This window comes from Tursiops truncatus, chromosome 19 (assembly GCF_011762595.2).
Source record: "Tursiops truncatus isolate mTurTru1 chromosome 19, mTurTru1.mat.Y, whole genome shotgun sequence".
Classification (NCBI taxonomy): domain Eukaryota; kingdom Metazoa; phylum Chordata; class Mammalia; order Artiodactyla; family Delphinidae; genus Tursiops; species Tursiops truncatus.
Window position 1 is genome coordinate 44,472,115 of NC_047052.1, and position 26,030 is coordinate 44,498,144.

The 26,030-nt window shown below is 37.8% G+C and overlaps 1 protein-coding gene across 9 annotated transcripts in view; it reads left to right on the forward strand.

Moving 5' to 3' along the window:
- The window catches only part of ZNF790 (zinc finger protein 790), a 39,966-nt gene extending 13,936 nt beyond the window's left edge, over nt 1-26,030 (forward strand). For 5 of the 9 annotated variants that reach the window (XM_073796527.1, XM_073796526.1, XM_019941118.3 and 2 more), the window contains exons 2-5: nt 10,290-10,369; nt 11,595-11,721; nt 11,979-12,074; nt 21,893-26,030. In XM_073796527.1, the coding sequence (XP_073652628.1) occupies nt 10,361-10,369; nt 11,595-11,721; nt 11,979-12,074; nt 21,893-23,571 (1,911 nt within the window). In that variant the 5' untranslated portion in view covers nt 10,290-10,360 and the 3' untranslated portion in view covers nt 23,572-26,030. The remainder of the gene's footprint in view (nt 1-10,289; nt 10,370-11,594; nt 11,722-11,978; nt 12,075-21,892) is intronic. The other 4 variants (XM_073796529.1, XM_019941122.3, XM_033844265.2 and 1 more) reach the window with 1 other exon arrangement.

The window sequence follows — 26,030 nt, forward strand, 5'->3', positions numbered from 1 at the left end:
GTCAATTAAGTCCATCTGGTTTAATGTATCATTTAAAGCTGTGTTTCCTTATTTATTTTCATTTTGGATGACCTGTCCATTGGTGAAAGTGGGGTGTTAAAGTCCCCTACTATGAATGTGTTACTGTCGATTTCCCCTTTTATGGCTGGTAGTATTTGCCTTATGTATTGAGGTGCTCCTATGTTGGGTGCATAAATATTTACAATTGTTATATCTTCTTCTTGGATTGATCCCTTGATCATATGTAGTGTCCTTCTTTGTCTCTTCTAATAGTCTTTATTTTAAAGTCTATTTTGTCTGATATGAGAATTGCTACTCCAGCTTTCTTGTGTTTTCCATTTGCATGGAATATCTTTTTCCATCCCCTTACTTTCAGTCTGTATGTGTCTCTAGGTCTCAAGTCGGTCTCTTGTAGACAGCATATATATGTGTCTTGTTTTTGTATCCATTCAACCAATCTGTGTCTTTTGGTGGGAGCATTTAGTCCATTTACATTAAAGGTAATTATCGATATGTATATTTCTATTCCCATTTTCTTAATTGTCTTGGGTTCGTTATTATAGGTCTTTTCCTTCTCTTGTGTTTCTTGCCTAGAGAAGTTCCTTTAGCATTTGTTGTAGAGCTGGTTTGGTGGTGCTGAACTCTCTCAGCTTTTGCTTGTCTGTAAAGGTTTTAATTTCTCCATCAAATCTGAATGAGATCCTTGTTGGGTAGAGTAATCTTGGTTGCAGGTTTTTCTCCTTCATCACTTTAAACATGTCCTGCCAGTCCCTTCTGGCTTGCAGAGTTTCTGCTGAAAGATCAGCTGTTAAGCTTATGGGGATTCCCTTGTGTGTTATTTGTTGTTTTTCCCTTGCTGCTTTTAATATGTTTTCTTTGTATTTAATTTTTGACAGTTTGATTAATATGTGTCTTGGCATATTTCTCCTGGGATTTATCCTTTATGGGACTCTCTATGCTTCCTGGACTTGATTAACTATTTCCTTTCCCATATTAGGGAAGTTTTCAACTAAATCTCTTCAAATATTTTCTCAGTCCCTTTCTTTTTCTCTTCTTCTTCTGGATCCCCTATAATTTGAATGTTGGTGTGTTTAATGTTGTCCCAGAGGTCTCTGAGACTATCCTCAGTTCTTTTCATTCTTTTTTCTTTATTCTGCTCTGCAGTCGTTATTTCCACTATTTTATCTTCCAGGTCACTTATCCGTTCTTCTGCCTCAGTTATTCTGCTACTGATCCCATCTAGAGTATTTTTAATTTCATTTATTGTGTTGTTCATCGTTGGTTGTTTCATCTTTAGTTCTTCTAGGTCCTTGTTAAATGTTTCTTTCATTTTGTCCATTCTATTTCCAAGATTTTGGATCATCTTTACTATCATTATTCTCAATTCTTTTTCAGGTAGACTGCCTATTTCCTCTTCATTTATTAGGTCTGGTGGGTTTTTATCTTGCTCCTTCATCTGCTGTATGTTTTTTTGTCTTCTCATTTTGCTTCTTACTATGTTTGGGGTCTCCTTTTTGCAGGCTGCAGGTTTGTAGTTCCCGTTGTTTTTGGTGTCTGTCCCCAGTGGCTAAAGTTGGTTCAGTGGGTTGTGTAGGCTTCCTGGTTGAGGGGACTAGTGCCTGTGTTATGGTGGGTGAGGCTGGATCTTGTCTTTCTGGTGGGCAGGTCCACGTTTGGTGGTGTGTTTTGGGGTGTCTGTGGACTTATTATGATTTTAGGCAGCCTCTCTGCTAATGGGTGGGGTTGTGTTCCTGTCTTGCTAGTTGTTTGGCATAGGGTGTCCAGCACTGTAGCTTGCTGGTCGTTTAGTGAAGCTGGGTGCTAGTGTTGAGATGGAGATCTCTGGGAGATTTTCGCCATTTGATATTACGTGGAGCTAGGAGTGTCCTCTCCCACCTCAGAGGCACAGAACTGACTCCTGGCTGCAGCACCAAGAGCCTTTCATTCACATGGCTCAGAATAAAAGGGAAAAAAAGTCGAAAGAAAGAAAAATAGAAAGAGGGTAAAATAAAATAAAATAAGGTAAAATAAAATAAAGTTATTAAAATAAAAAATAATTATTAAGAAAAAAATTTTTTAAGTTAAAAAAAAAAGGACAGATAGAACCTTAGGACAAATGGTGAAAGCAAAGCTATAGAGACAAAATCTCACATAGAAGCATACACATACACACTCACAAAAAGAGGAAAAGTGGAAAAAATCATAAATCTTGCTCTCAAAGTCCACCTCCTCAATTTGGGATGATTTGTTGTCTATTCAGGTATTCCACAGATGCAGGGTACATCAAGTTGATTGTGGAGCTTTAATCCGCTGCTTCTGAGGCTGCTGGGAGAGATTTCCCTTTCCCTTCTTTGTTCTCACAGCTCCCGGGGCTCAGCTTTGGATTTGGCCCCGCCTCTGCGTGTAGGTCGCCTGAAGGCATCTGTTCTTTGCTCAGACAGGACAGGGTTAAAGGAGCAGCTGATTCGAGGGCTCTGGCACACTCAGGCCTGGGGGAGGGAGGGGTACGGATGTGGGGTGAGCCTGTGGCATCAGAGGCCGGTGTTACGTTGCACCAGCCTGAGGCGCGCCGTGCGTTCTCCCGGGGAAGTTGTCCCTGGATCCCGGGACCTGGCAGTGGCGGGCTGCACAGGCTCCCCGGAAGCGGGGTGTGGATAGTGACCTGTGCTCGCACACAGGCTTCTTGGTGGCGGCAGCAGCAGCAGCCTTAGCGTCTTATGCCCGTCTCTGGGGTCCACGCTTTTAGCCGCGGCTCATGCCCATCTCTGGAGCTCCTTTAAGCAGCACTCTTAATCCCCTCTCCACGCGCACCGGGAAAGAAAGAGGGAAGAAAAAGTCTCTTGCCTCATCGGCACGTCCAGACTTTTCCCCGGACTCCCTCCCAGCTAGCCGTGGTGCACTAACCCCCTGCAGGCTGTGTTCACGCCGCCAACCTCAGTCCTCTCCCTGCGCTCCGACTGAAGCCCGAGCCTCAACTCCCAGCCCCGCCCGCCTCGGCAGGTGAGCAGACAAGCCTCTTGGGCTGGTGAGTGCTGGTCGGCACCGATCCTCTGTGCGGAAATCTCTCTGCTTTGTCCTCCGCACCCCTGTTGCTGCGCTCTCCTCCGCGGCTCTGAAGCTTCCCCCCTCCGCCATCCACAGTCTCCGCCCGCGATAGGGCTTCCTAGTGTGTGGAAACCTTTCCTCCTTCATGGTTCCCTCCCACTCGTGCAGGTCCTGTCCCTATTCTTTTGTCTCTGTTTATTCTTTTTTCTTTTGCCCTACCCAGGTACGTGGGGGAGTTTCTTGCCTTTGGGGAGGTCTGAGGTCTTCTGCCAGCGTTCAGTAGGTGTTCTGTAGGAGTTGTTCCACGTGTAGATGTATTTCTGGTGTATATGTGGGGAGGAAGGTGATCTCCGCATCTTACTCTTCCGCCATCTTCCCAGGAGTCTCGAAAGGTGGACTTTTGAGAATTCCCTCCGAAAGAAGGAATCTGAGGATGGAACATTTAAGAGTGGTTGGGGTAGGCAGAATAATGCCCCTGCAAGGATGTCTGGACACCTGTGAATGTGTTACCTTACAAGGCAAAAGGAACTTTGCAAATGGGATTAAGTTAAGGACCTCGAAGTGAGGAGATTATCCTAGATTATCCAGTTGGGCCCAAACTAATCACCTGGGTCCTTAAAGTCAGTAAATCTTTTCCAGCTGAGTTTAGAGTCAGAGAGAGGTGTGATCACAGAACAGTGGTCAGAGAGATGCAAATTTGCTGGTTAGATAAAGGAAGGTAGCCTTGAGCCAAGGAGTGTTGGTGGCCTCTAGGAACTGGATAATGTAAGGAAAGTAATTCTCCCCTAGAGCCTGCAGAAAGGACCACAGCCTTGCCGACACCTTGCTCTTAGCCCAGTGAGAACCATGTCAGACTTTTACCTAACAGTAAGATAATAAAGTTGTATTGTTTTAAGCCACTGCATTTATAATTTGTTACTCAGTAGTAGAAAACTAATATAGTGGTATAGTTTTTTAGCCTCAGTTCTGTGGAAGTGTTTTGAACTGTGTGACATGAGGGGAACTCAATACCTATTGATAAAATTTAGAACTTTAGGTAAAGCTCATAGGCCCCCTCTTGTAATTTACAGTTTTACTGCATTGTGATATTTTTTAACATTGGAAATTAATGAATTTTTCTTCATGATCTAATATATGGTCAGCCTATAGTTATTTGTTTTGCACTTAGTTTATCTTGGATTGAGAGAAATGTGTTAAAATTCTCTATTATTAATGAAATTTTATCTTGTACAACCTGTAACTTCTGCTTCATGAAATTTCCTGCTGTTAGTTGATATATAGATATTCATAATTGTTATATGTTTATTGAGAATGGTAGACTTTAGTATTTTAGCATCCTCAAGATCGTGGCCCTTGCTTATTTGTTTGTTTGCATTTTGTCTTGTATATATTTCTCCATAATTTGTAAAATAAACCTTTTTTGAAGTTTATCATATATACAGACAAGTGTATACATGATGATACAAACAACCAATGCAATCAAAATTGTACACCTTGAGTTACCACAAAGGGAACACCCATGTAATAAGCACCCAGATCAAGAAATAAACCATTGTCTGCATTCCAGAAGTCCCTCTTGTGCTCCTGTTCAGTCAGTATCTTCCCCAAAGTAACCACCATACATCAGTTTCATCTGTTTTTGAACTTATGTGTAAGTGGAGTCATATAGTATATAACCTTTTGGCTTCTTTTGTGCAACAGTATGTTTATGAGATTCATCCATATTGTATGTAAATATAGCTTACTGTTTGCATTGCCAAATGCACTAGTATTCCAGTGCATGAATATACCAACTATATTTGTCCATTCAACAGTTGTCATACAGTTGATAGACATTTAGAACTCTTTATGTCCCTTGTACCTGAAGGACAGCTTGGCTGCATGTCAAATCTTTGACTTTCTCATTTGTTTTTCCACAAGTATATTGTAGGAGCTACCTCACTATTTGGGGCACTGAATTTAGCAGTCTAATGACAACTGAATTTCCTTTTTCTTATAGGTAACTTGATATTTTTATCTTGATTCCCCATGGATTTTAGTCTAATAATTTTATTAGGAAATGTTTTGCTACAGACAATTTGAGTCATTTTCTCCAGCAGTATAGTGTGTATTTTCATTATGCATATTCATGCATTATTTCAGAAAATTATTCTTGAATGTTAAAAATGTAGTTTTTAATATTCTCTTCTTGATTTGGATTTCATCTCTAGAGGCTCTACTTAGTTGCAAGTTGGATCACTTTTTTTTAAATTAATTTTATTGAAGTATAGTTGATTTACAATGTTGTGTTAATTTCTGCTGTACAGCAAAATGACTCAGTTATAATATATATATACTTTTTCATATTCTTTTCCATTATGGTTTATCACAAGATATTTTTTAACACCTTTATTGGAGTATAATTGCTTTACAATGTTGTGTTAGTTTCTGCTGTATAACAAAGTGAATCAGCTGTAAGTATACATATATCCCCATATCCCCTCCTTCTTGCATCTCCCGCCCACCCTCCCTATCCCACCCCTCTAGGTGGTCACAGAGCACTGAGCTGATCTCCCTGTGCGATGCAGCTGCTTCCCACTAGCTATCTATTTCACATTTGGTAGTATCATGGGATATTGAATGTAGTTCCCTGTGCAATGCAGTAGGTCCTTGTTTATCCACCCGATATATAGTAGTTTGCATCTGCTGATCTCAAACTCCCAATTCTATCTTCTCTCACCCGCCCCCCACTGGCAACCACAAGTCTGTTCTCTATGTCTGTGAGTCTGTTTCTGTTTTGTAGATATGTTCATTTGTGTCGTATTTTAGATCCCACATATAAGTGATATCATGTGGTATTTGTCTTTTTCTTTCTGACTTACTTCACTTGGTGTGATAATCTCTAGGTCCATCCATGTTGCTGCAAATGGCATTATTTCATTCTTTTTAATGGCTGAGTAGTATTCCATTGTATATATTTACCACATCTTTATCCATTCATCTGTTGATGGACATCTAGGTTGTTTTCATGTCTTGGCTATTGTAAATAGTGTTGCTGTGAACATAAGGGTGCATGTATCTTTTCAAATTATAGTTTTTGTCTGGGCATATGCCCAGGAGTGGGGGTTGCAGGATCATATGGCAACTCTATTTTTAGTTTTTTGAGGAACTTCCATTCTACTTTCCACAGTGCCTGCACCAAGTTACGTTCCCACCAACAGTGTAAGAGGGTTCCCTTTTCTCCACACCCTCTCCAGCATCTATGATTTGTGGATTTTAATGATGGCCATTCTGACTGGTGTGAGGTGATACCTCATTGTAGTTTTGATTTGCATTTCTATAATAATTAGTGATGATGAGCATCTTTTCATGTGCCTATTAGCCATCTGTATGTCTTCTCTGGAGAAATGTCTGTTTAGGTCTTCTGCCCATTTTTTGATTGGGTTGGTTTGTTGTTATTGAATTGTATGAGCAGTTTGTATATTTTGGAAATTAAGCCCTTGTTGGTCGCATCATTTGCAAATATTTTCTCCCAATCTGTATGTTGTCTTTTCGTTTTGTGTATGGTTTCCTTTGCTGTGCAAAAGCTTGTAAGTTTGATTGGGTCCCGTTTGTTTATTTTTGCTTTTATTTCTACTGACTTGGGAGACTGACCTAAGAAAACATTGATATGATTTATGTCAGAGAATGTTTTTCCTATGTTCTCTTCTAGGAGTTTTATGGTTTCTTGTCTTATATTTAAGTCTTTAAGCCATTTTGGATTTACTTTTGTGTATGACGTGAAGGTGTGTTCTAACTTCATTGATTTACATGTGGCTGTCCAGCAAGTTGGACCACTTCTGACTTTCATTTTTTTCTTATAATAATTATCATCTCTTTGTTTCATTTTGTTCCATTTGCTAACTTTTAAAAAAAATTTTATTTATTTTATTTGTTTATTTTTGGCTGCATTGGGTCTTCGTTGCTGTGCGCAGGCTTTCCCTAGTTACGGAGAGCGGGGCTACTCTTTGTTGCAGTGCATGGGCTTCTCATTGCGGTGGCTTCTCTTGTTGCAGAGCATGGGCTCTAGAGTGCAGGCTCAGTAATTGTGGCACATGGACTCAGTAGTCGTGGTTTACGGGCTCTAGAGCGCAGGCTCAGTAGTTGTGGCACAGGGGCTTAGTTGCTCCACGGCACGTGGGATCTTCCCGGACCAGGGCTCGAATCCGTGTCCCCTGCATTAGAAGGTGGATTCTTAACCACTGAGCCACCAGGGAAGCCCCATTTTCTAACTTTTATATTTTTTGTTCCATGCTGTACTTTCTGTAGTATTTGTCATATGTTGTGCTCTTTGTAATTATTCTTCATTTCTAAAGTGGTTTTGCCTATGAAGTGGTTCTCTTTCATTCTTGAATTGGACTAGCTTTCATATGTGGTCTGCCTATCACTTCCTCCCCTTTCCTGAGATCATTGTATGATTTGTGCATGTAGTCTTGCTTCTGAGCTATGATTGTATCATAACTTTTAAAAATTCATATTGGAATGTTGGGTAATAATTTTAATCTTCTCTGAAATTTTTAGTGAGTTTTCTTTATACATGGGGAATTTGGACACTCTTTCCAAACTTTTATCTAACATTATCTTTGGACATGGTGTTTCTGATTGTGTTTTTGGAGTGTGATTTTTTTTTTTTTTTTGGTATACCTGTCACTGGCACTTTCCTATGAAAAGGTGAACAGGGCAAAGGTAGTTTTTTAGGTTCTTATGCTCAGGAATTCCTTCCTCTGTTACTACAATAGAAGACAGTTTCTTTTAAAGATAACCTCTCTGAATATCCAGGCCTTCTTTGTTGTTCAGAACCTAACCTGGTTCAGGAAGACCCCTACTATCAGCTCTGAGAGCCACAGTATCTTCTTTTCTGCAATTAAAGAATACAGTGAAGCTCCCAATTCATTCAATGAGGCTAGTATTACCCTGATACCAAAACCAAACAAAGCTTATCTCATAAAAATATGATACAAAAATCCTCAACAGGGCTTCCCTGATGGCGCAGTGATTGAGAGTCCGCCTGCCGAGGCAGGGGACACTGGTTCGTGCCCTGGTCCGGGAAGATCCCACATGCCATGGAGCGGCTGGGCCCATGAGCCATGGCCGCTGAGCCTGCACATCTGGAGCCTGTGCTCCGCAATGGGAGAGGCCACAACAGTGAGAAGCCCGCGTACCGCAAAAAAAAAAAAAAAAAAAAAAATCCTCAACAAAATGCTAACAAACAAAATCCAGCAACATATGAAATGAATTATGCAACATGTCCAAGTGGAATGTGTCCCAGGAATGCAAGGTTATCTGAACGTCCAAAAATCAATTAATGTAATGCATCATATCAATAGAATAAAAAACATAAATTACATGATCATTTTAATAGACACCAAAAAAGCATTTGACAAAAGCCAATACCCTTTCATTATAAAAACACTATAAACTAGGAATAAAAGGGAATTTCCTCAATCTCATATAGGTTATCTATAAAAATCCTACAACTATTAATGGTGAATGTCTGAATGCTTTTCCCCTAAGATCAGTAATAAGACAAGAATGTCTGCCTTTGTCACTTTTATTCAATATTGTACTGGAAGTTTTAGCCAGGGCAATTAGACAAGAAAAAGAAAAAGCATCTGGGTTGGAAAACAAGTAAAACCATCTCTATCTGCAGATAACATGCTCTTTTATATAGAAAATCCTAAGGAATACATACCCCAAAACACTGTTAGAACTAATAAATAAGTTTAACAAAGTTTCAGGATACAAGATCAATAAATAAAATCAATTGTATATTATACACTTGGAGTGAACAATCCAAAAATGAAATTAAGGAAGAAGTTCCATTCACAGTAGCACCAAAACAAATAAAATGTTTAGGAATAAATTTAACAACTGAAGGTGAAACTCATACTCTGAAAATGACAAAACAGGTATTAAGCAAACACTTGTACATAAATAATCATAGCAGCGTTGTTTATAATAGCCAAAAGGTGGAAACAATCCAAATGTCCATTAACAGATGAATGGGTAAACAAAATGTTGTCTGTCCATACAGTGGAATATTACTCAGCCAGTATTTCAGGAGTGAAATACTGATACATGCTACAATTTGGATGAACCTTGAAAACTTTATACTAAATGTTTTCACAATTTTGACAACCAGTCACAATAAGTTCACATACTATATTATTCCATTCCTATGAAAATCCAGAACAGGAAATCTGTAGAGACAGAAAGTAGATTAGTGGTTACTTAGGGTTGAGAGAGAGGTGGAGGGAGAGTGTAGGGGGTTGAGGGGACAAGGAGTAATAGCTAAAGGATACAGGATTTCTTTTTGAGGTGATGAAAATATTCTAAAATTAACTTGTGGTGGTTGCATATGTTAATTTGCTAAAAAAAATTGCTCACTTTAAATGCATTAATTGTATAGTATATGAATTATGTATCAGTAAAACTGCTTAAAAAATAAAAGAATACAGCCTATGTGTTTTGCCACCTTGAATCTCCCTGACATCTCTATGCCTCCTTTTACCACCTCCACCATCAATCACCTTTTCATAGCATTCCTGCTCGCATACACTTATTGAGGGTGTAGTCTACTCCTCATAGGAATGAATGTTTCTTATGTCTTCTTTGGAGAAGTGTCTATTTAGAGCTGCTGCCCATTTTTTGATTGGGTTGTTTGTTCTTTTTGTATTGAGCTGTATGAGTTGTTCTTGTATTTTGGGGATTAATCTCTTTTTGGTTGCATTGTTTGCAAATATTTTTCCCATTCTATAGGTTATCTTTTCATTTTGTTTATGGTTGCCCTTAGTTTTGTGGTATGAGTGCTTTAGATAAAAATGAGGCAGTAAGTATTATACACTTTGTGGGACATAGAGGAGATAGATGAAAGGCCACTGTCGTACAGGGAAGTACACAGGAGGGCCCTGGGCAAATGCACTGGGCTCCCAGATTGGAGAGTTTCCCTGGGGATGTCTAACTTTGGGTCCTTATTGTTAAAGGGGTTATTCAGAGCAAGTCAGAATGGCCTTATCTCATATCCCGAATATCCTGATCCGTGTCATGATTTAGCATTACTGATTGGACTGAAACTTCATCCTGCTGTATTTGAGTCTCTTGGGTTTTGGATAGGGCCAGAATTTCTGCAGATTCCCTCTGACCTTCCTTCAAGGAATAAAATGGTATTCTTACTCCATTTGAAAGATCTGAGGAAAGCCTGACCTCTCATTATTCCTTCCCTCTAGCTCTGCTTTCCCAAGACTGCTTCACTGGGAGAGGCATCTAGAAGACTGAGCGACTCTTGGAATTTTAAGTTATGGCCCATGTGAGTTGGAATTTCTTCTCTCCAAAAATATAACCATTTATATCATATCATGTCAATATTTTTATTCCTTATCCTTAAACTGCTTACCTGAGTCACTATTCAGCATGGTAAGTGATAGTTGTGAAACAGTCCAGTGCCTTCCCTAGATGTCCCTCTTCTCTCCAACATGGCATTCAATACTTCCTGTGACCTAATACTTTGACAGAGTACTGAAGGAAAAGATATTGTTTAAAGGAAATAGTAGAGACTTTTAAAAATCAAAACTGTGGCTCAACAAGGTGGAATTGTGTGACTAAAAGGGACCCACTACATGAAAGCTTTTATTTACTCTATATAATGGGGTGTTTCAATTAAGGAAGATGGGAGTTGGTGTTAGCTGGTATTCATTTTAATAGTGGCACTTTGTCATGCTTTTAGATAGAGAATATAAGAGGAGGTTGAGTTCAGAGAGATCTGGGATTTTGCCAGGAAATCAATGAGAGAATAATATCATTAACAAGACATGTGCTGATAGTCAGCTGACAGCCTAGAGATTTTATACATTCTCCACAGAAAATGGTATTCAGTTAGAGAGTGTATCTCTTAAGAATCCTTTCAACTTCAACTAATAGAAAATTCAAGTAAAAGAAGCTGAAAGAAAAAAAAAGACTATTCGCACATAGTAAATCTGGAGTTGATTATTCCAGGCTGTTATAGCCTCTTGGTGGTATCAAGAAAGAACTCATATGATATCTGTTATTCTGGGCTGCCATCCTGTTGTCTTGATGTTTGTTACAGGAAGGCCATAACAATGTTGTGACTGAGCAACAGGAGATTTTTTTTTTTTTTTTTTTTTTTTTTTTTGCTGTAAGCGGGCCTCTCACTGTTGTGGCCTCTCCCGTTGCGGAACACGCAGGCTCAGCAGCCATGGCTCACGGGCGCAGCCGCTCCGCAGCATCTGGGATCTTCCCGGACCAGGGCACGAACCCGTGTCCCCTGCATCGGCAGGCGGACTCTCAACCACTGCGCCACCAGGGAAGCCCAACAGGAGATTTTAAGAGCATATAGGCACTTGGTTTCAGGGACACTAAATTCCACATCATTTCCCCCCACACTACAGGCAGCCAACTCCAGTTTTTTGCTGAATGTATGGACCTCTTCCTGCAGTTCCCTTTTCCATCTTCTCCCCATCCATCTAAAAGATTTCTTTTAACTTCACTGTTGATGTTTGGGTTTGTCATTTCAGCAGTTGATGATGTTCAGGGATGTAGCTGTAGACTTCTCTCAGGAGGAGTGGGAGTGCCTGGACTTGGAACAGAGAGCTTTGTACAGAGACGTGATGTTGGAGAACTACAGCAACATGGTCTCACTGGGTAAGATTCAGAATTTGATCCCAGAAATTCCTGATTCCTACATTGTGAACTTTTGGATTGCCTTTCAAGTGTCTAGGGGGATTTCTGACCTATTTCTGGGAAAATGGTTTGTGTTTTATAAATTTGGCAATAGTCATCATCATTGGGAAACTCCATCTTCCCCATCTTTTATGCATTTTTCTTGCCCTTTCTAATAACTCAGGGACTTACGGAACCCTTACCATGTGGTAATTTCCTATTTCTTATTTTCTGATCAGGACTTTGCCTTTATCAGCCAGATGTGTTCTCTTTACTGGAGAAGGGGAAAGAGCCCTGGATGGTTTTGAAGGATGAGACAGGAGGACCTTGCCCAGGTGAGTGAGGGCTGAGCAGGCACAAGGAGGCCATCATTGCAGATAACACCCAGCTGTTTAGTAAGTCAGTAACATCTCTGTAATATTGGTCTAGAATTTCCTCCTCAGAGGCCAAAAGCCTGTGGATAAAGGCCTGAGACCTAGAAATAAAAGTAACGTTTTCAACATGAATTTCCAACTGAACCTTCTCTTCAACTCCAAATACCACTCCATTTCAGTGCTCTCATTTTTCCTTCATGTTACAAAAATGTAAATGCCATTCTTTTTCTCCAGTGGTCAGTTTATCTATGGTTTGGATTAAGTTTCTTCCCATTTCTTTTTTTCCATTTCTATATTTGTAAATTTCATCACTCTAAAAAAACATTTTTGACCCTGTTTTTCATTTTACCTGCTATCTCTTGAATTTTTCTTATTTTGCCTAGTTTCTCCTTGCTTCTGCATTTTCTTCATTAATTAACTCTTTCTTTTAAGGAACTTTTATTGATTTTACAATTTCATTTTAGGTTAAGAAGGGTTAACAAAGAGTGTAATCAATTAAGAAACTTGGTATTCTTTCCTATGACTGGAACATTTTCATAAATTTCTGCAGAGTAGGCTTTACATTAAGAGAAGGCCTAATAGGCTGCTTTTTTATGGTTTCTTGCTACAGTGAAGAGGAAATGGCAGGAGAGAGGTTAGGGCTATTGGAAGACAATGAGGAGAGAGTACAGTGTCATAAAAGACAAGTCCTGGCTGTCAAAAGGAAGCGAGGGGTATATTTGGCAACTAGATGGTAATTGATGAATTTTCTGTTATGGGCAGGAGTCAGGTTGAAATAACTTACTCTTGGAGCTTCTTTTTTATTGGAAATATCAAGGAAAGAAAATAAATTTTATTTCCTTATTGGAATCATGTTTCTAAATTCCAGAACCTATATTGATGTTTTAAAATTGTTCTTTTTCCGAGCTATTGATACATGGAAAAACTTGAATGAATCTCAAGGATGTTATGCTGAATGAAAAATGCCAATCTCAAAAGTGTAATTGACCTATAACATTCACATACTATATTGAATTCATTTATACAAAATTCTGGAAATCACAAAGTTAGAGATTGAGAACATATTAGTGGTTGCCAGGGGTTAGGAATGGGCAGGGAGCAGTGGTGGTGGTGGTTATGACTATAAAGAGATAGCATGAGAGAGAACATCTTTGTCGTGATGGACTATTTCTGTATCTTGATTCTTGTGGTGATTACAGGAATCCACATATGTGATGAAATGACATAAAACTGTACACATATATTGTGCCAATGTTTATTTCATGATTTTTATATTGTAGTATAATTATGTAAGATGTATTCATTGGGCAAAACTGGGCAGAGGGTACACAAGACTCTCTGGAGTATCTTTGCAAATTCTTGTGAATCTATAATTATTTCAAAATAAATGCTTTTAAAACTTACTTTGTTCTATAAGGTATATACAGTTTTATATTTTTATTCCCTAAACACTACCATGTATGTTTTTAATTTTAGTTTATTTTCACATATTATGATTATACTATTATATATTAAGGTTGTTCTGCATTTCTTGTTACTGAAGTTACCACTCTTGGTACACGTCAGTTATTCCTGGGATTTTTCTGCATTAGATGATACTTATATTTCAGATATGAGATTCCTTAGCCAAAGGGTTCAAAGTTAGAAAATCATGTGCCCAACTAATTTAAGATGCTTCATTGAAAAAAGTTATTTTAAATCATACAAAATTAAATGAATACTGTAAATAACCTGTGCTATTTATTTATCACCCATAACTATTTCATCCATGTTTCAGTAGAGGGCCATGACATGTTCTCCCTAATTGCAGTTCTGCCTATTCTTTCTTATGTCAACCATTCCAATAATTCATTCTCCTATTTCTTGGTTCTGTTTTGTTAAAAGGGAGTGGGAATTTAGGCAGTTTAACTGTAGATGCTTTATTTTTCCCAATCTTTAAAAAAATTTTTTTATTGAGCTGTAATTGACATACAACGCTATATTGGTTTCAGGTATACAACATAATGATTTGATATTTGTATACGCTGTGAAATGACCACTACAATAAGTCTAGAGATCCTCTATCCCCATACAAAGTTACAAAATATGCCATATAATATTATTGACTATAACCACCATGCTTTGCATTATATCCTCATGACTACTTTATGTTATGACTGCTGGTTTGTACTTCTTTACCCTCTTCACCCATTTCGCCCGACCCCCCACCCCTTTGGCAACCACCATTCTGTTCTCTGTGTCTATGAGATTTATTTTGCTGGTAGGTTTTTGATTACTGATTCAATTTCCTTACTACTAGTAATCAGTCTATTCTGATTTGTATTTCTTCATGGTTCAGTCTTGGAAGATTGTATGTTTCTAAGAATTTATCCATTTCTTCTAGGTTGTCCAATTTGTTGGTGAATAATTGTTCATAATAGTCCCTTATGGTCATCTGTATTTCTTTGTCATCAGTTTTAACTTCTCTTTCATTTGATTTATTTGAGCCCTATCTCCTTTTTTCTTAGTGAATCTAGCTAAAGGTTTGTCAATTTTATTTTTTTAAAGAACCAACTCTCAGTTTCATTGATCTTTCCTACTATCTTTTTTTTTTGGCTGCACTACATGGCTTGCAGGATCTCAGTTCCCCAACCAGGATTTGAACCTGGACCACAGCAGTGAAAGCCCAGAATCCTAACCACTAGGCCACCAATGAACTCCCTCTAATATCTCTTTAGTCTCTACTAGTGAGTCTAGTCTCACTATTAGTCTCTTAGTCTCTATTAGTAATTAGTCGCTATTAGTCTCTTTAGTGGTCTTTTATTTCCTTCCTTCTACTACCTTTGGGCTTAGTTTGTTGTTCTTCTTTTTCTAGTTCCTTTAGGTGTAAGGTCAGATCGTTCATTTGAGATATTTTTGTTTCTTGAGGTAGGCCTGTATCACTATGAACTTCCTTCTTAGAACTGCTTTTGCTGCAAGGCATCGATTTTGGTATGTTTTCATTTGTCTAAAGGTATCTTTTGTTTTCTTCTTTGATTTCTTCGTTGACCTGTTGGTTGTTCAGGAGCATGTTATTTAATCTCCAAATATTTGTGATTTTTCCAGTTTTCTTTTTGGGATTTCTTTCCCATTTTATACTGTTGTGGTCAGAAAAGATGGCTGATACGATTTCAGTCTTCTTAAATTTATTGAGACTTGTGGCATACTATATGATCTATCCTGGAGAATGTTCCATGTGCACTTGAAAAAAATGGATACTCTGCTGCTTTTGGAAGGAATGTTCTATATATATCTATTAAGTTAATATGGTCTAATGTGTCATTTAAGGTGCATGTTTCCATATTGATTTTCTGTCTGGATGATTTATCCATTGATGTAAGTGGGATATTACAGTCCCTTACTATTATTGTATTGCTGTCAATTTCTCCCTTTAGGGTCTGATAATATTTGATTTATATATTTTGGTGCTCCAGTGTTGGTTGCATAGATATCTACAGGTGTTATATCTTCTTGTTGTATTGACCTCTTTATCATTATGCAATGCCCATGTTTGTGTTATATTATAGTCTTTGTTTTAAAATCTTTTATGTCTGAAATAAGTATAGCTCCCCCAGCTTTTTTGTTGTTGTTGTTGTTTCCTTTTGCATGAACACTCTTTCCATCCCCTCACTTTTAGTGTGTGTGTATTCTTAAACCTGAAGTGAGTCTTTCATAGGCAGCAGATAGATGGGTCTTCTTTTTTATCCATTCAGCCACTATATGTCTTTTGAATAATGAATTTAATTCATTTACATTTAAAATAATTATAGATAGGATATACTTACTGCCATTTTGTTAATTATTTTCTGGCTGTTTTGTGGTTCCTCTTCTCTTGCTCTTTTCCCTTGTGATTTGATGAATTTCTTTAGTGTTTTTTTTTTCCAGATTCCATTCTCATCTTTTCTGTATTATAGAATTTTGCTTTGTAGTTGTCATGAGGCTCACAAATATCAGCATATATGTGTGTGCCTGTGTGTGTGTGTGTATGTATATGTACACTCTACTTTAAGTTGATAGCAAGTTAACTTGAATGCATTCTAAGACTCTACATTTTTACTCCTCTCCTCCCACATTTTGTTTCTGATTTCATATTTTACATCTTTTCATTTTGTGTATCCCTTTACTAATTATTGTAGTTATAGTTATTTTTATTACTTTTGTCTTTTAACTTTTATGTTAGCTTTATAAGTAATTAGTCTACTACCTTTACTAGATATTACCTTCACCACTGAGGTTTTTTTTCATATGTTATAGTGTCCTAACTAGTGCCCTTTTCCCAGCTTAAAAAAGTCCTTTTAATATTTCTCGTAAGGCTGGTGTAGTTGTAGTGATCTCCTTTAGCCTTTGCTTGTCTGGTAAACTCTTTATCTCTCCTTCAATTCTGAATAATAACATTGCCAAGTAGAGTATTCTTGACTGTAAGTTTTTTGCTTTTAGTACTTTGAATATCTCATGCCACTCCCTTCTGGCCTGCAAAGTTTCTGCTGAAAAATCTGCTCATTGTCTTATGGGGTTCCCTCGTGTGTAACAAGTTGTTTTCTCTTGCTGCTTTTAAAGTTCTCTCGTTATCTTTAATTTTTGACATTTCAATTATATTGCGTCTTGGTGTGGATGTCTTTTTGTTTATCTTGTTTGGAACTCTCTGGGGTTCCTGGATCTAGATGTCTGTTTCCTTCCCCAGGTTATGGAAGTTTTCAACCTTATTTTTCAAAATAAGTTTTCTTTCTCTCTCTCTTCTCCTGGGACTCCTATAATGTGAATGTTGTTCTGCTTGATGTTGTCCCATAGGTCTGTCAAGCTATCTTCAGTTTTAAAAACTTTTTTTTTTTGCTCTCTGTTTGTATGAGTTTCACTACCCTGTCTTCTAATCACCAGTCCTTTCTTCTGTTTTATCTAGTCTGCTGTTGAACACCTCTAGTGTGTTTTTCAGTTCAGTATTCTTCAACTCTGTTACTTCTGTTCGGTACTTTTTTATATTTCCATCTTTGTTGAAGTTCTCTCAGTGTTCATTCTTCTTCCAAGGTCAGATGCTCCTCAGCATTTTTATGACCATTACTTTGAACTCTTTATCAGATAAATTACTTATCTTCATTTCATTAAGATATTTTTCCTGGGATTTTATTTTGCTTTTTCATTTGGAACATATTTCTTTTTCCCTCATTTTGCTTGACTCTTTATTTCTGCTTCTATGTATTAGGTGAAACAGCTACCTCTCCCAGTCTTGAAGAGTGGTTATAGGAAGACTGGGACTGTGTTTCAGTCTGCTGTCTTTGCAGTACCCTGGGGGTAATAGTCTGCCAAGAACTCTCTGATTTTTTCAGTCCCATGGAACCCAGAAACACAACCCCCCCTGGCCCTCAGAGCCAGGTATTCAAGGGATGTCCCCTTGGATGCGGGCTTGGGTATGTGGACGTCCCCCATGTTGACTCGACTTGTGTTGGGTGGGGCTGCAGAGAGCACCAGGCTGGGGCAAGACTGCCCAATGGGTTGGGTATGGCTGTGCGGACACACAAGGCTGGGGCAATCCCAGTCACCAGCTTGGGTGGGACTGTGGGGAGCACATCCCACTGGTGCTTGCAAAGTAGAGGGAGAGTGTAAAGTGGCACCCGCCAGCACCTCCATCCCTGGAGACAGTTACAGCAGGTCCCAGCAGATAATTTAATATTAGCAAAAGGATCTCCATATATGGTCTAGGCACTTTGCAACTTCTGCTTTTTCCCTGGGTCCTCGGGTGAGTAAATCTGTGCACAAGCCCTTTAAGAGCAGAATCCCCATTTCCTATAACCCTTTGGTTTTCTTGGACATAAGCCCCATTGGTTTTCAAAGCCAAGCATTTTGAAGGCTCATCTCTCTAGTATAGGTCCCAAGGTTTGGGGTGTCTAATGTGGGGCTTGAACCCTTTGCTCCTCCTAGGGAACTCTGTGTTTGTGAGATCCCCCCCAACTGTGAGTTGCCACACCAGGGGTGGGGTTTTTGGAAAGACTACTTCTCTACCTCTCCTGCCTGTCTCAGTGTGACCCTTTGATCTTTTGCTGTGCAAGAGCTTTTCAGTTAAGTGTCAGGTCTTTTTCAGAGGGTATCTGTATTTAACTAGATTTGATGTGTCTGTGGGAGGAGGTGAGTTCAGGATCTTCCCATGTTTTCATTTTGAGCTGCCCTCCTATTTTTTTCCAGTCTTTATGATTGAGTCTCTAAACTACTAACATAAAATTTGTAGCCTTCTTGAATGAGTTTTTGTAGAGCATTCAGCTTAGTTTTCATAAAAACAGACAACCTTTCTCTCATATTTCTTTACATAATGTTATTTAAAATATATAAATAAAATATCAGGAACAGTTGGTATAAACAGGTTTGGAAGCAAACAGCTGATTCATGGTAAGCACATGGGCATCCTAGAGGTAGCTACTACTTGAATGCTTTTGTATATTGTGGACATTAATCCTTGTGTTTTCTTAAGGATTGGAGGGCGTTGGTTCATATGGAGGTCAGGAACAAAATAAGTTTCAGTGTAGCCTCACTAAAAATGGGTCATTTTTAATTAAAACCTTCTAATAATTTAATAGGATAAAGGCTATTGATTTCTAGTGAGGACAGATATTTCCCCTGAGTTGTTTACCGATTTGCTACTCATATTTATTCAATAATTCTGCTCTGTGCTTGATTTATCCGTATCACTTGTTGGCTTAATACTTTTAATTTTTAGTGTGATTGGGCATTAACATAAAGAAAACACTAATACACTAGTGCCTAGTTAGAGTGACTAAAATTATATTTGTTTTCTTTAGGATTTTAGTTTTCTTTTGGTCCTAAAATTTTTATTTTACAACTTAATCGAAGTATAATTGGAGAATAATAAACTCCACATATTTAAAGTTACAGTTTGATCTGTTTCGACATGTGTGTGTATCCATGAAATTATCACTATAATCAAGACAACAAACACTTCAGTCATTGCCAAATTTCCTTGTGTCCCTTTGTTATCCATCCCTTCTTCCACCTCCATCCCAAAGAAATCACTAACTTGCTCTCTGCAACTCTAGATTAGTTTATATGTTCTAGAATTTTATATAAATTGACTTATACAGTGTATACTTTTTTGGCCTTGTTTCTTTTGCTAGCATGATTTTCGGATTCATCTATGTTGTTGTGTTTATCACTAGTTTATTTTTTATTTCTCTGTAGTATTCCATTCATGGGTATGCTGTAATTTATTTTTTCATACACCTGTTCATGGACATTGTTTTTAAGATTCTCAGCCATTATCTTTTCAAATATTGCTGCTTCTTCCATTCTTCTCTGTGTAAGTTTCCATTTACACTTGTGTTTAATCTCCTAACTGAATCTTCTATGTCATAATTCTTCTCTTATGACTTTTCCAGTCTTTTTCTCATAGAATTTTTCTTTTGACCTATATTGGTTTCTTGTTCTCTGATAAAATGATTAATTTTATGTTTTAGCTACTTGAGCATAGTTATTTTTAAACTCTGTCTCATAACTCCAATATCTAGAATCCTTATAGATGTATTTCTGCTTATCTATTGTTTCTATAGTTTCTATATTCATGTTGTCTGGTTATTTCTTTAATTTTGTGCCAGACACTGTTTGCAAAATGTGAAACTAATCACTAGGATATCTTCCTTTATAGAGAATTTCTGTTCGCTTTTACCAAGTTCTGAAGCATTTTTGTTGTTATCTCAATCCGTTGCCTTCCTTGGTCACTGGGATAAATTGATACTGAGCTGTAGTTCCTGTGTAGGTCTACCTCTGTTTTACCCACATTCCTAGGTTATGGTCCTTCAGTTATAACTCAACATGAGAGATGTTTAGGACACCCCCTGTAGACAGACCCTAGATACCAATCTCCGTTACTTTAGCCTTGAGAACATGTCATATGTTCTGTCAGTCTCTAAGCCAAATGCTAATACCAGTACAAATTCTTTTTTTCTTTTATTGGCATATAATTGCTTTACAATGTTCTGTTTCTGCTGTAGAACAAAGTGAATCAGCTATGTGTATACGTATATCCCCTCCCTCTTGAGCCTCCCTCCCAACCCCCCCAGTACAATTTCAATAGTAGAAATTGGATAAGCCCTTCAGCATATTCAAATAGTAGCAGTTGTAGTATTTTCTTGCTTTGTTCTTCTAAAATATTTTACCAATAAATGTGATATCCCATGGAGATTTGGTAAAGGTCACTTGAGAAATGGCTTGAAAGCATAAAATCGAATGGATGAGCAATACTATAAACTCAAGAAATAAAACAAAAACACCTTGGTTGGGATCATCTGACAAAATATGACTTGACTAATAGGCACAGTGGAGAAAATGAGCAGGGCAAAGTATTTAAATGTGAATAGGCAAATGGAAGAATGAGTAAGTACGTATGATTCCATTTCTCTGAGCTAGCATGGATATGCTTTTGTTTCCTCTTATCTGTACAGAAAGTAATGTAGAATTATGTGTACTCATTTCAGTAGAGATGGAAGGGATTAGACAATGAGGTGTATTACATTGCTATCACATGATGCCAATTGTGCTTCCTGATCCCTGATTTTTTTAATATTATCCTTTACTCCCTCCTATAACTGCCCCCCTTTGCTTTTTTTTTTTGACATGTAGTGTATTGTTTTTTTTACAGAATTTTTTTTAATACCTAACATGTGCTAAGTGTTGATTTACCATACTGGGTAAAACAATCTTAAGTCTTTAAATTGATATCCCATGATTGGGGTAGTACCTGCACTTATTTTTTTGTTGTTGTTGAACTCCTCAGATGAAATTGACCTGAACAAAACTTTATATATATATATTTTTTTTTAATTTATTATTTATTTTTGGCTGTGTTGGGTCTTCGTTGCTGCACGTGGGCTTTCTCTAGTTGTGGTGAGCAGGGGCTACCCTTCGTTGCGGTGCGTGGGCTTCTCATTGCAGTGGTTTCTCTTGTTGTGGAGCATGGGCTCTAGCCTCATGAGCTTCAGTAGTTGTGGCATGTGGGCTTAGTAGTTGTGGCACATGGGCTTAATTGCACCACAGCATGTGGGATCTTCCCGGAACAGGGCTCAAACCCATGTCCCCTGCATTGGCAGGTGGATTCTTAACCACTGCACCACCAGGGAAGTCCCTGAGCAAAACTTTATATATTTAATCACCTGCCTCAGCTTTTTTAGTTCGTTAAAATTTCTGTTTGTTTCTTGCCCTTTTTTCATATTGCCCAGAATTTGTTAAGCCATTCACATTTCATATGCTCTATTTATTTTATTTTATCTTATTTATGTTTTGTGGCTGCATTGGGACTTTGTTGCTGCGCATGGGCTTTCTGTAGCTGTGGCGAGCGGGGGCTGCTCTTTGTTGTGGTGCACGGCTTCTTATTGTGGTGGCTTCTCTTGTTGCAGAGCATGGGCTTTAGGCTCATGGGCTTCAGTAGTTGCAGCACTTGGGCTCAGTAGTTGCAGCATGCGGGCCCTAGAGCGCATGGGCTTCAGTAGTTATGGCACGTGGGCTCGGTAGTTTTGGCTTGTGGGCTCTAGAGCACAGGCTGAGTAGTTGTGGTGCATGGGCTTAGTTGCTCCTCGGCATGTGGGATCTTCCCCAACCAGGGATCAAACCCATGTCCCCTGCATTGGCAGGTGGATTCTTAACCACTGTGCCACCAGGGAAGTTCCTGCTCTATTTATTTTAGGATTTATTTCTTATATCTACCTTGGAAATTTTAGTTCTTTTTGAACAGTAAAACAGTATGAATTTGTTTTCTTATTTTTCAGACATGCAATCCAGGTGTAAGACCAAGACATCACCAAAAAATGGCATTTTTGACAGAGGATTGCCTCAGTGGGAAATAATGGAAATTTGTAAAAAACATAGCCTTGAATGTTTATGTTTTAAAGGTGATTTGGAAAGCAAAGGTCAGTTTGAAACACAACAGGAAAACCAGGAAGAATGTTTTAAGCAGATTATACTCACCTGTGAAAAAATGCCCACATTTAACCAGCACACAACTTTTAATCTACTTCAGAGACTTAATACAGTAAAGAAACTGAATGAATTTAAAGGGTGTAGGAAAGCATTTTGTTCTGACGCAGACTGTATTCAACATCAGTTAATTCACACTGGTGGAAAATTTTGTGACAATAAGGAATGTGAGAAGACCTTTTTTCCTGATTCAGAACTTACTCAATATCAGACAGTTTACACTGCTAAGAAAACATATGAATGTAAAGAATGTGGGAAGGCTTTTAGTTTGCGTTCAAGTCTTACTGGTCATAGGAGAATTCATACTGGTGAAAAACCTTTTAAATGTAAGGAATGTGGGAAGGCCTTTAGATTTCATTCACAACTTAGTGTCCATAAGCGTATTCATACTGGTGAGAAATCTTACGAATGTAAGGAATGTGGCAAGGCCTTTAGTTGTGGCTCAGACCTTACTCGACATCAGAGAATTCATACTGGTGAAAAACCCTATGAATGTAATGACTGTAGGAAGGCCTTTAGTCAGCGATCACATCTTACTAAACATCAGAGAATTCACACTGGTGAAAAACCTTATGAATGTAAGGAGTGTGGGAAAACTTTTACTCGTGGCTCACACCTAACTCAGCATCAGAGAATTCATACTGGTGAGAAATCTCATGAATGTAAAGAATGTGGAAAAGCCTTTATTCGTGGTTCAAATCTTGCTCGACATCAGAACGTTCATGTTGGTAAGAAACCCTATGAATGTGAGAAATGTGGGAAAGCCTATGTCTGGAGTTCACACCTTGCTCGACATCAGCGAATTCATACTGGTAAGAAACCTTTTGAATGTAAGCAATGTGGGAAGACTTTTATATGGGCCTCATACCTTGCTCAACATGAGAAAATTCATAATGAGAGAAAACCGTATGAATGTAAGGAATGTGGAAAGACCTTTATTCATGGTTCAGAGTTTAATCGACATCAGAAAATTCATACTGGTGAGAGAAACTATGAATGTAAGGAATGTGGAAAGACCTTTTTTCGTGGTTCAGAACTTAATCGACATCAGAAAATCCATACTGGAAAGAGATCATATGAATGTGAAGAGTGTGGAAAAGCCTTTCTTTGGGGTTCACAGCTTACACGACATCAGAGAATACATACTGGTGAGGAACCTTACGTATGTAAAGAATGTGGGAAATCTTTTATCTGGGGTTCACAACTAACACGACATAGGAAAATTCATACTGATGCAGAACCCTATAAATGTAAGGAAAGTGGCCAGATCTTTAGTCACCATTCTTATTTTGCTGAACAGAAAATTCACAGTGATGAGAATCTTTATCAATGGAAATATTATGGGAACACCATTAGTCATGACTCATACTTTGCTCAACACCAGAGTATTTACACTTTTGAGAAATCCTATGAACGTAAAGATTTTGAGAGGGCATTTTCTCCAGGCTCTCACTTTATTTCACTCTTGTGAAATCTTGTGATATAAAAATGTAGGAAAAGTCTTTATTCATGACTTGTTAATTGATCTCAGTTAATTCCTTCTTCTGAGAAAGCCCGTAGTGTAAATAATATTGGAAGACCTTTTGACAGAGCACGAAACACACTCAACAGCAAAGAATTCCTAATGCAATCTATATTAATGGACGAAAGCTTTACTGATTGGTTATCAATTATAGAATATCGGGTAAAGTCCTACAAGTAAGATGGTAGTGTGAATCCCTTCTGAATCATTCTGAAAAGATTCTCCACGTCATTGATATTGTGCAGCATAGAACTGAAGTCTAACTCATCTAGGGAAACTTTCCATCATTACTTAAATCTTGTTGCACTTCCACAAAATCACACCAAAGGTGAATTTGTGTTTTGTAATTAATCTGGAAAAGCCTTAAGCTGTGTCATACAATTTATTTGGTATGTCTTAGTTTCAGTACCTCTTACCTCCTAATTTTTTGGAAAGTAACTTAATTCTGTGTTTGCTTACTTATCAGATTGTAAGGGTTACATTAGTTTGAGGATTTAAATGATTTAATGACCATCATTAATAATAGTATTAGACCATTTCTATGAGAGGAAGACCTTAAGAGATTATAGACAAATATGCCATCTGTATGTATGTCTTACTGAACAGCAGAATGTTAATTCTGAAGGAAAACTGGTAAAATCGAATGAAGCAAAGAAAGCTTTGATTCAGTATTAATTTCATTTGCTACATAAAAAACTCATACTATAAAGAAAGCCTTATGGTTTTCATGAAAGTGGGGTTGTTGAGTGCTCAGCATTTTTTAAGGCATTTGGAAGAGATTTGTTTCTAACAAATTTCTAAAGCCAAATGGCATAATCCATTTTATCACCACAATTAAATTTTGGAAATTAGAAAATAGCCAAATGAATTCTGACCTCTTGGAAGTTTAGTGCTACATATATAAACAATTCTCAGATTAATGAGTAAATCAAAAGTAAAATCACAGGCAATTTGGATGTGAATGATAATGAGACTCCTATAAATCAGATCCTATGAATGTGGCCATAGCACTTCTCAATGGAAATTGCTCTGTGTATAAAACCAAGAAGATTGAAGGCAGTTTATTTGTTGTCACCACTGTATCTCCAGCTTTTAGAACAGTTCCTGTCATATTATGGGGTCCAAATATTTATCAAGTTAAATAATGATTACCCAAACAAGCTAGAATAAGAGCAAATGCCTCCAAGTGAACTGATGGAAAGGTTTAAGGAAAATAATGCCAAAATCATGGAATAAAGAACAATACTGAAGGATTTTTATTTTAAATCAAAATGTTTCTTTGAAGAAAACTATTATTTACTAGACTTTGACAATGCCTCCACATTATAAGAAAGGAGAAATGTGATACAACCATATGTTTAGATGAATTTTTAAAGGTCATGTAAATATATATAAACCATTAGACACAAATTTTTAAATATAGAAAGTAAAGTTTATTTTCTAGGAAAACATTATCTTAAATGATTAAAATTTGAGAGTAAATAAAAAGGGCTAATTGGAAGAAAACTTTTTTAAAAAAAAACAGAGGATCAGATAATTGTATAGGGTACCCCCTGAAGGAACAGAAACTCCTATGGAAAAATTGTTCACTCATGCTAAAAGACTAAATAACATAATTCTGATAATAAAATTAAATGTAGCCCTTGAACAACATATTCCAGAATAATTTCATTCATGAACATACATGAAAAAAAATATGAGAGTCAAACGATATTTACTCAGAATGTTTAATCTCTGATCTGGATGGGTGGTAATTCTACAGTTTAAACAACAGCAAAATATGATGAAAATGTAATCTTCTCAGTTTAGTACTTAATAAGTTTATTCTATGTGCATTTTCTTCGTATCTTTTAGTATTACATGAATTAAGGAATAGTGAATATATGTACATATATTTAGCGTGTTTATAATTCAGTTATTTAACAGTAGTTAAACAGTATTAGGGGGGCTTCCCTGGTGGTGCAGTGGTTAAGAATCCACCTGCCAATGCAGGGGGCACAGGTTCGAGCCCTGGTCCAGGAAGATCCCACATGCCGCGAAACACCTAAGCCCATGCACTGCAACTACTGAGCCTGCGCTCTAGAGCCTGCGAGCCACAACTACTGAAGCCTGCAAGCCTCGAGCCCGTGCTCTGCAACAAGAGAAGCCACCGCAGTGAGAAGTCCACACACTGGAATGAAGAGCAGCCCCCGCTCGACGCAACTAGAGGAAACCCGTGCACAGCAACGAAGACCTAACACAGCCCAAAATAAATAAAATAAATAAATTTATTTTAGAAAAGAAACAGTATTAGGGAACAGTACTTCCATCCGAATTATTGTCTTCTATGGAATTTCACAACTCATGGGGAAAATGAAAATTTTTTTTGTTATATTGCTTTATTATTAATAAACAAGCTATTTCATTCA